General features: G+C 44.6%; 2 protein-coding genes across 2 annotated transcripts; both read left to right on the top strand.

Moving 5' to 3' along the window:
• Positions 1–364: 364 nt before the first annotated feature.
• Positions 365–4,717, top strand: LOC124701449 (ras-related protein RABF1-like). Its single transcript, XM_047233509.1, has 8 exons — positions 365–462; positions 812–888; positions 2,941–3,024; positions 3,110–3,204; positions 3,305–3,410; positions 3,686–3,775; positions 3,848–3,934; positions 4,372–4,717. Exons 1-8 carry the CDS (start codon positions 438–440, stop codon positions 4,408–4,410), a joined length of 603 nt encoding a protein of 200 aa, XP_047089465.1. The 5' UTR covers positions 365–437; the 3' UTR covers positions 4,411–4,717.
• Positions 4,718–5,507: 790 nt separating this feature from the next.
• LOC124701448 (cell division control protein 48 homolog D-like) lies at positions 5,508–10,113 on the top strand. Its single transcript, XM_047233508.1, is given in 10 exon segments — positions 5,508–5,613; positions 5,712–5,877; positions 6,828–7,056; positions 7,469–8,235; positions 8,337–8,558; positions 8,660–8,731; positions 8,820–9,045; positions 9,048–9,100; positions 9,205–9,564; positions 9,671–10,113. Coding segments are annotated over 10 exon segments (2,436 nt in total). The 5' UTR covers positions 5,508–5,569; the 3' UTR covers positions 9,968–10,113.
• Positions 10,114–10,446: the final 333 nt, after the last annotated feature.

Consider the following 10,446-nt stretch of genomic DNA (forward strand, 5'->3'; position numbering starts at 1 on the left):
CGTTTATCTCAAGACCCACCGTATAAACTTCTTGAACCCCATCTCTCGGAGGTGCTTATAGGGTAGTGTGTGCGTGTACGTGATAATAAAAGTGAGCATATTTACGTATTTGCAAGGGTCTGTATTATGTTTGTTAAAGAAAAAATTAATAAAAGTGTGACACGTCTAAAAAAAAAGAGTTTTCACAGCGTGAGACTGACAGACGGAGCCCACGCAGGTAACGACTTCTCCTTGCTTTCCCCGTGCAGCAAAGCATCTCTCGCGACACGAAGTCCTGGACCAACAGCTGCGACTGCGAGCGAACCGAGGAGGACACCGCAACCGCCGGATCCGGCCCCGTCCCCATCCCCATCCCCGCCGGCTGCAGCCGATCGCCGCCTTCCGAATCCGACCCCGGTCCCCGTTCCACGCCGCCGCCGCCGCGGGAAGCGCCGGCCATGGGCTGCTCCTCCTCCGTGCCAGGTTAGTTGATCTTCCCCTTTTCGATTCAATTCGTTCTTCGTCTGATAGTGGCCTGCTGCGGGCGCCGTGCCTCGAGTGTTAGGGTAGATGTCTGATGCTGTTCGTAGCTTTAATTCGAGCCTCGATCGGTATTTATGTTTTCCCGGCTGGGGTTGATGCCTCCTAATATTGGTCAGGCCACATATTTTCCTCAATTTTGTTGAGTAGAGAACACTCTTCAACTGCCGGTGATAAATCCGTAGGATCCGTTAGAACGGCGTGTCCGCGCTGTCTCCGCAGATGGAGTGCGAGAGTTTGCAGCTGGAGCAGAGGAATTAGTCAACTACTTACCGTATTTTCATGCGTGCAGCTGCTGGAAGTACCGGAGCGCTGAGGAACATCGACGGCAGCTCTTCTGCTACTGACTCAAACGAGTTGCGTGCAAAGGTACCTTTCCCCCCCCTTCTGTCCGCCTGCTTATGTTGTCGTTGCTTGCGGTACCAGGACAAGCTTTTGCAAGTATTTGCAACCATAGTTTCCCCTTGCATGACATTAGAGCCAACAATTAATTTAAGCCACACCGTACGGTAGTGTACAGAAGACAGACCATTGGCAAGATTCAGAAATATGATGGCTTGGAAACAACATCCAGAACATGCTATTTTCCTTCTGCACCGTGATCTGGATAATAATTCCTATAGGGTCTAGTGTATATGAATTGGTAGTATTCTGCATCGGCCTAATAGGTCAACTGAACCTCGTCACCTATTTCCATGTGTACTACTACTTATATACCCCTTCAGCAAAATACAGTGAGATACACTGCATTGATGTTTGTATCATTTACTTGTGCCTACACTTAATATTTATAAGTGAAACTGGAAATCATTTTAGTATGGACAAGCTCTGTTGTACAAGGTGGGAATCATGCAGTTGCTCTGCTCAACATTTTTGCTCTAGGATATCTGGTGTTGTACTGGATGATTTTGGACATTTCTGTGGCCAATAAAATAGAATCTGTCAGCTGCTTCATGCGTCCATTCTTTAACTATTCCACTATTGATTTGATCTGACATACATATTAGTGTAACACCTTTCTGGGTAGGCATTGATCCCCATGGGGCAGGATATGCCTATATAGGGCTGCAAGTGGGGCGGGTTGCGGGACAACAAATTGTACTAGCTCTTCTTTAAATCTGACTCAATCTGTAACCAGGTTTGCTCTAATTTTGCTGTTTGCGGGACTTTGCGGGCGCGCCGCTTGCAACCCTAGGCCTATATGTCCTAGCTTGTTTATGTGTGGATGTTTTTAAAATTTTGCATAATTCATGAGCAAGGTACCTTCCCCCCCTCTGTCTGCGCCTGCTTATATTGTCGTTGCTTGCGGTATCAGGACAAGCAATTGCAAGTATTTGCAACACCATAGTTTCCCCTTGCATGACATTAGAGCCAACAATTAATTTAAGCCACACCGTCCGGTAGTGTACAGAAGACAGACCATTGGCCAGATTCAGATATATGATAGCTTGGAACAACATGTAAAATGTACTAACTTTTTCTTCTTCACTCTTCATCTGGATAAGAATTCCTCTAGGGTCTAGTGTATGTGGATTGGTAGTATTCTGCGTCAGCTTATCAGGTCAACTGAACTTCGTCCACCTATTTCTATGTGTACTATATAATATGCCCCTTCAGTAGAATACAGCGAAATACATTGCATCGATGTTTGTATCGTCTACTTGTTGCCTACCGTAATATTTATATGTTCTGTCTTATTGTTATAAGTGAAACTGGAAATCATTTTAGTACGGACAAGCTCTTTTGTACAAGGTGGGAATCATGCTGTTGCTCAGCTCAACATTTTTAGTCTAGGATATCTGGTGTTTTTTTTAGCGTGAATATCTCGTGTTGTACTGGATGATTTTGGATATTTGGGTGGCCAATAAAATAGAATCTGTCAGCTGCTTCATGCGGCTGTTCTTTAACTATTCCACAATTAATTTGATCTAACATTCATATTAGTGCAACACCTCTCTGGGTAGTACTGATTCCCATGGGGCAGGATATACCTATATGTGCATACACATAGCGTGTTTGGATGTTCTTTAAAATTTGGTATGTTCCATGACCAAGGTGCCACATTAAGCTTTGGTTCAATTGTCAATAAACATAAGATGTAAACCATACCATTTGACATTTGTTGCTTGTACATGTTTTGACAACCTCCAAACAATATGTTTGAAACATTTTATCATTTTACACAAAACTACATTGTTGTTGTTTGAACAGACTCCTGTTTTTTTCATCCTGGGAATGTGACTCTTTTTGATAGCATGACAAAAATAGAAGCGGAGATATATTTATGCACATGAACGATTTGAAACTCTGTTTTCCTTCTGTCCAGTAATTTATTTCATGGTTGGCCCTGTTGAACGCATGTATCGTGTCTAATGATGGTTAGTGGCTCTGTTTGATGTTCTCATTATCTTCACGTTGCAGCTGGTATTGCTCGGGGACTCAGGTGTTGGAAAAAGCTGCATCGTCCTTCGATTTGTTCGTGGCCAGTTCGATCCGACTTCCAAGGTAACTGAAATGTTCCTTGACTTGGTTGCGTTTCTCTCGCTTCAGAAGTTCCATTATTTATTTATTTATTTTAAAATAATTTTAGGTAACTGTTGGTGCATCGTTTTTATCGCAAACATTGGCATTGGAGGATTCGACAATAGTGAAGTTTGAAATCTGGGATACCGCTGGACAAGAGAGGTACATATATTTTTTTTCTTTGCTGTAACCATCTTATAATGATAGGTATTTAACAAGTTGTTGAGAAGTCATGACTGATAAGATAACCTGTCAATTTCAGGTATGCTGCCTTGGCACCTCTTTATTACAGGGGAGCTGCTGCTGCTATTATTGCCTATGATATAACTAATCCAGAATCATTTAAGAAAGCACAATATTGGGTGAAGGTGAACTATGCTAACTCTCTTTTATTCAGTTCTTTGCTGTCCATTCCTTTAGTACTAGATTTTCTTATGCTCAATACTCTAAGACTACTATTTAAAATATGTTGGAGATGACCATGTTCTATCTGGATAATTCCTGCATAACAGAATTGGTTGTGGACATAATCGAAGTGTACCTTACAAATTAGAAGTTGTCAAGTCCGTTATGTATCCCATTGTCTCAATTCAGTTTGGCTGCTGTGTATTCAAATTTCCCTTTTATATTTCCTATACTGCAGGAACTTCAAAAACATGGTAATTCTGGTATTATCATGGTTCTGGTTGGTAACAAAGCTGATCTACATGAAAGTCGAAGTGTAGCTTCTCAGGTATGAGCATATACTTCGTTGTGAAGTCGCAACGATTACTTTTGTTTTGATGATATTGTGCACTTTCTGAAGGATGCGCAAGAGTATGCGGAGAAGAATAGCATGCTTTTCATGGAGACGTCAGCAAAAACAGCTGATAATATAAATCAAGTATTCGAGGTATGCTTCTGAGTACATCTGGCAACTTTATTATGCATAATGTAGAAGATGAGCAGTTAATAAGTTATACTAGCTGGTTAACAATTGTAGTGATAATTGCGGTGTTTTTTTTGACAAAGTAATCAAATCTAATGTCTCAAAGCCTTAGACTTCAGAAATTTTGAATTTTTATCAAATCATTTATGGATGAGTCATCTCATGGACCAGAACTACATGGAACAACCAATATCAACTCATACCTTCTCATTTTGTTTTTTATAATCTTAATTTTTTTTTTCTCGAGAGGCCAGTTACTCAAAACAATTCTAGGGGTTTGTCACAATTTTTAAATGCTTCTCTTATGTTAAATTCCCCGCTTAAACTTTGCATCTGTATTACTACTGCCATGGAGAACACTTTGTCAACGTCATCCTAACGAATTCATGTTCCTGGGACAGGAAATTGCAAAGAGGTTACCCAAGCCAACAACGTCGTGATGAACAGCGCTGGTGTATACTGCAGAGTGTGCGAGCGAGTGACACACACAGAAGTCTGCGCCCATGTAAAGTTTGATGCGAATCCATACGAGAGTCTGGGCATTGCTTGAAAACAGAGGATAATGTAAAGCTTTCGTGTCAACTGTATTATAAACCGACCGTGTTAACTGCAGAAAGAATCTTTTGTTTAGTTTTTTCGGAGACGAATCATACATAGCCTAAAGGCGAAGTTGCTGGCCATGCTATCCGCAGGCAGCGTGACGCGTCCATGGCCTGTACTGTTTACGCTTGAACGAGTGATTTCATCAATGGCCTGTACTGTTTACGCCATTCCATAGGCGTTCGAGCATTATTTCCAAGCAATTTAGCTCACTTTTTCGTAGTACGATGTTACACCAAATTTCTTGGCTTCTTCTACGAATCCTGTTGTCCAGTTCATGTATTCCCTAGTAACCGGAGCATTCTCTGTGTCCCAAATAATTGACTCAGTTTTGTACCAAGTTCCAAATAATTGACTTAGGCTTGTCTAAAATAATATACTACATCCATACCAGTGGATCTAAACACTACTCACTCTGATTCATATTAGTTGCCACCAATGTAGATGTATTTAGATATATTTTAGTTCTAGATACATCCATACTAGTGGCAATTAATATAAACGAGAAGGATAAATAAATCAGATGATGGTTTTGGAAACGGAAAGATAATTCGATTCCACGAACAGCACGGTTACAAGCTATCCTTCGTCGTGAAGATACCAAACTTGTGAAGGGAGATCATCTTGCATCCGACTCCGATCCAACAACTATTTCCTTCTTTACACACGAGTCGAGCACACCTTCTAGAGCCTTCCACGTGTACCCCACCGGCCGCTCCCCCGACCAGGACTCCGAGCCCCACCTCACTGAGCGGTGGGCCACGGTGAGACCCGGCCCCGCACGTCATGGAGTCCGGGTACAACTCGCTCGCCGAGCCGGGGTGAATCCCAAACCCCTCTTCCAAGAAAGAAGCTATATAGGTAAACAAATCCCCCGGCCTGCCTCCTCACTTGTTTTTCGCACGCCGGAACAATATCTCGCTCCCACCGCTCCCCGCAACAACCACCCGGAGCCGCCGAGACCTAGCCCCGCCGCCAGCCGCCGGCGAGCCCGCGACCATGGCGACCCCGACCCCGCAGGGCGAGGCCTCCTCCTCCGATCCGTAAGTCCCCGCGCCCCGATCTGCCCCCCGCCGCTCCCGATCTGTCCGGCGGATCTCTCTTTCTTGATTTTTCTGACCTGGGGGGATTTGCTCTGCAGGAAGGGGGCGAAGAAGGACTACTCGACGGCGATCCTCGAGAGGAAGAAGTCGCCCAACCGCCTCGTCGTCGACGAGGCCACCAATGACGACAACTCCGTCGTCGCGCTCCACCCCGACACCATGGAGCGCCTCCAGCTCTTCCGCGGCGACACCGTCCTCCTCAAGGTACCCCCCGCCCGCGCTCCTTCCCTCCCCCTCTCTCTCTCCAGGTCCAAATCCGGGGGCCTCGGTTGTTGATTACGCCGCCGATCTAGAGATTCCGGTGTCGTTTAGAGCGATGCAGGTGGCTGGCGGGGCGGGTTAAGAGCCTAGGCCGCGAATCTGTGGGAAAAACCGTAGCTTTTCTCGGTTTAGCCGCCCCTGTTTGATTTGGTTGGTGGAAAAATTTAGTCTTTGCCGAGGAATTGTTAGGGATCTACTCGCTGCTGCCTAGCTCTAGCTATTCAGATTACTACTGTCTTGTTGTGGTGAAAAGGTCTTAGATTCCGAGGCAGGTCTCAAGATTGCAGTTTGTTCCGGGTTACAAAGTTGTTGTAGGAATTTTACGGTGGGGGGCCTTCAGTTATTAGTAGGAGTACATGGTGTTTCCTTGGTAGAGCTTCCAGTCTGCAACTATGTCATCTTTAGCGCATAACCTAGCTCATTAGCCCTGGTCAGACCAAGTAACCGATCTACTAAGTTTCAAACTGTGCTCTGGGTAACTGTATATCTTTATCTTTCTTAGGTAATTATTCACCATCTAGGGTACAAATAACTATGCAAGCTAACTTGTGCGACTAGATAACTGAGATAGAAGTTAAAAAAACTAAAGCTTTCTTGTTTCTCCTAATAGCGTCTGCGAATATGCTTGGTTTGTGTTGTCACTGCAGACATGGATTTTATTTCGCAATTTAGGTGTTTCAGTGTTCATCATGCTCTGCAATTCTTACTGCAGTGGGTAGTGCAACAATTATTCTGTCTTAATGGTTCCATCCATTGCCCCAGACGTGTAGTGGGACATGTTTGTTGATTTATGGATGCTTTTCTGTACTGGCCCCTACGTCATAATTCCTCTGTCTGCATGCTAGGTAGTTCCTAATTAGTGCCCGCTAACTTTTCTCATCACTGTCTTGCAGGGTAAGAAGAGAAAGGACACAATCTGCATTGTGCTTGCAGATGACACATGTGAGGAGCCAAAGGTCAGGATGAACAAGACCGTCAGGAAGAACTTGAGAGTGAGACTTGGCGACGTGGTGTCTGTCCATCAATGCCCAGATGTCAAGTACGGCAAGCGTGTGCACATTCTTCCTATTGATGACACGGTTGAAGGCATTACTGGGAACTTGTTTGATGCCTTCTTGAAGCGTGAGTTTTCTTTATCACCAACATACCATTGTAAAGATGTCTGACATAGATTTCTGCTTTTCTTTTGTCGGGGCCTAAGTTAGTTAACCTCCAATACTTTTGCGTAACATTATCATACTATCTGGGTTATTCAATTGAAGCTGTTTACAAGTCTGTTAATGAGTGCAGAGATAACTTTACTTATTTCTCAACTTGTGTAGTATAGTACTGCTAAATTTTCTCATAATGTGGCATTGTAGTCTATCATCTCAACTATCACCACAACAATCAAGTTTGTAGTGAGATTGCTGCCAAACTATATATATATTAGAAATTTTTGATATACTTTATGCTACACTTTTTGCAATTTTCTAGTCTCTTTGATTGCATCCAGTCCCTTCAACTAATCTTGTATTCATCTGGTTCTTTTCAGCATACTTCCTTGAAGCTTACCGCCCTTTGAGAAAGGGAGATCTTTTCCTTGTGAGGGGTGGAATGAGGAGTGTGGAATTCAAAGTTATAGAGACTGACCCTGCAGAGTATTGCATCGTCGCACCTGACACTGAGATATTCTGTGATGGTGAGCCTATTAAGAGGGAAGACGAGGAAAGGCTCGATGAGGTTGGCTATGATGATGTTGGTGGGGTTAGGAAGCAAATGGCCCAGATCAGAGAACTGGTTGAACTCCCACTGCGTCATCCTCAGCTCTTCAAGTCTATTGGCGTGAAGCCTCCTAAGGGCATATTGCTGTTTGGACCACCTGGCTCTGGCAAGACCCTTATCGCTAGAGCTGTTGCTAATGAAACTGGTGCATTCTTCTTTCTGATTAATGGCCCAGAAATTATGTCCAAGCTAGCAGGAGAAAGTGAGAGCAATCTCAGGAAGGCATTTGAAGAAGCTGAGAAGAATGCACCATCAATCATTTTCATTGATGAGATCGATTCGATTGCCCCAAAGAGAGAGAAGACCAATGGAGAGGTTGAGAGGCGTATTGTTTCACAGCTGTTGACTCTTATGGATGGGCTCAAGTCCCGTGCACATGTTATTGTTATGGGCGCTACAAACCGCCCAAACAGTATTGATCCTGCCCTCAGAAGATTTGGTAGATTTGATCGGGAGATTGACATTGGTGTCCCTGATGAAGTTGGGCGCCTGGAAGTTCTCCGGATTCACACCAAAAACATGAAGTTGGCTGAAGATGTGAGCAATCTTTGATAATAGTTTTTGAATTTCATGGTTTTCTAGATAATTGCTCATTTGATGGAACCTTTCCATGATTGACCTCTGTAATTGTATTGCAGGTTGAACTGGAACACATTTCAAGAGACACCCATGGGTATGTTGGTGCTGATCTCGCTGCTCTTTGCACTGAGGCTGCTCTCCAGTGCATTCGTGAGAAAATGGATATTATAGATCTTGATGATGAGACCATTGATGCTGAGATTCTGAACTCAATGGCTGTGACGAACGACCATTTCAAGACTGCATTAACAACAAGCAACCCATCTGCTCTCCGTGAAACTGTGAGTATCTCTTTGGGTCTATTTCCTGTCTCGGATTTTTTTACATATGTATGGCTGTTTTGCACATGTTCTGTAGTTCTTACCTATCTTTTGAAAATCAGGTTGTTGAAGTTCCCAATGTCTCTTGGGAAGATATTGGTGGTCTGGAGAATGTCAAGAGGGAGTTACAGGAGGTATTTATCGTCCTTTCCTTTATCTCTACTCTGAAGCTATTTTGTTATAGCTGTAACTTGGTGTATAACATAAATGAAATTCTTGCAGACTGTCCAATACCCTGTGGAGCATCCAGAGAAATTCGAGAAGTTTGGCATGTCTCCTTCCAAAGGTGTTTTGTTCTACGGCCCTCCTGGTTGTGGTAAAACCCTGTTGGCGAAGGCAATTGCTAATGAGTGCCAGGCTAACTTCATCAGTATCAAGGGACCTGAGCTGCTTACCATGTGGTTTGGAGAGAGTGAGGCTAATGTGCGTGAGATCTTTGACAAGGCTAGGGGTCAGCGCCATGTGTCCTCTTCTTTGATGAGCTTGACTCGATTGCTACCCAGGTCAGTCTCTCTTTTTTTCTCTTATGTATGTGCTGCTGTGGCCACTGAGTGAGTGTTACTTGTCTGTATTTCTTATTTGCTGATATCTCTGAACCATATTGCAGAGAGGAAGCAGTGTTGGGGATGCTGGAGGTGCTGCTGATAGAGTCCTCAACCAGCTCCTGACTGAGATGGATGGCATGAACGCCAAGAAAACTGTGTTCATCATCGGTGCCACCAACAGGCCTGACATCATTGACCCTGCGCTGCTTAGGCCAGGGCGTCTTGATCAGCTTATCTACATCCCTCTTCCTGATGTTGAGTCGAGGCTCCAGATCTTCAAGGCTTGCCTCAGGAAGTCCCCTGTGGCCAAGGATGTTGATCTGGATGCTCTCGCCAAGTACACCCAAGGGTTCAGTGGTGCTGATATCACTGAAATTTGCCAGCGTTCTTGCAAATATGCCATCAGGGAAAACATCGAAAAGGTACCAGCAATTTACTTTGAATTGATCTGGCAGTACTGCACCTTCTGGTGAACAAATTCTACTGACTTTATACCTGTGATCTTATGAATGGAACTCACCTTTGCAGGACATCGAAAGGGAGAGGCGGAAGAAGGACAACCCTGAAGCCATGGAGGAAGACGAGACTGATGAGATTGCTGAGATCAGGGCTGCTCACTTTGAAGAGTCGATGAAGTATGCGCGCCGTAGTGTGAGCGACGCCGACATCCGGAAGTACCAGGCCTTTGCCCAGACTCTGCAGCAATCCCGTGGATTTGGCAGCGAGTTCCGGTTCCCTGACGCTCCTGCTTCAGGCGCAGCCGCTGCTGCAGATCCTTTTGCGTCATCAGCCGCTGCGGCGGAGGATGATGATTTATATAGCTAGATCCTGTTGCTGTACCATTAACTTACAGACGATTTCCTTTCCTTCATACACTCGTTATGTCATGCTTTGTATGGAAGACGCGGGCAGACAACGTACTTATTTAAGTTGATATTGGGATGCACTGATAATCTGCTGGTTATTTGCTCTGTCGTCTTGAATTTGTTTTCTACCCTACTGAAAAACAAGTACTCGTGATTTTGAGGTTATCCTGGCTGACCACAAACTTCACTTATCCTGTTCTCACTCTGCGTACCTCACGATATTCATCGGGCAGGGTAACGCGCCATCCCCCACCATTAGCCACAAGTCAATGACATTTCTCGGTGCCTCCGCCCACGGAGAGAGAGCGTATCACCCATTTGCTTTTTCTCCCAAATCCTCTGTCCCCGTTGCTTTGATCCTGGCCCCTACCTTGTCGGCGCCGCCATCCACCACACCCAGCACCACCCGCGCCTCCCCATCGCACGCTTCCACTCTGT

The sequence above is a fragment of the Lolium rigidum genome, chromosome 3, assembly GCF_022539505.1.
Source record: "Lolium rigidum isolate FL_2022 chromosome 3, APGP_CSIRO_Lrig_0.1, whole genome shotgun sequence".
NCBI classification, from domain to species: Eukaryota; Viridiplantae; Streptophyta; class Magnoliopsida; order Poales; family Poaceae; genus Lolium; species Lolium rigidum.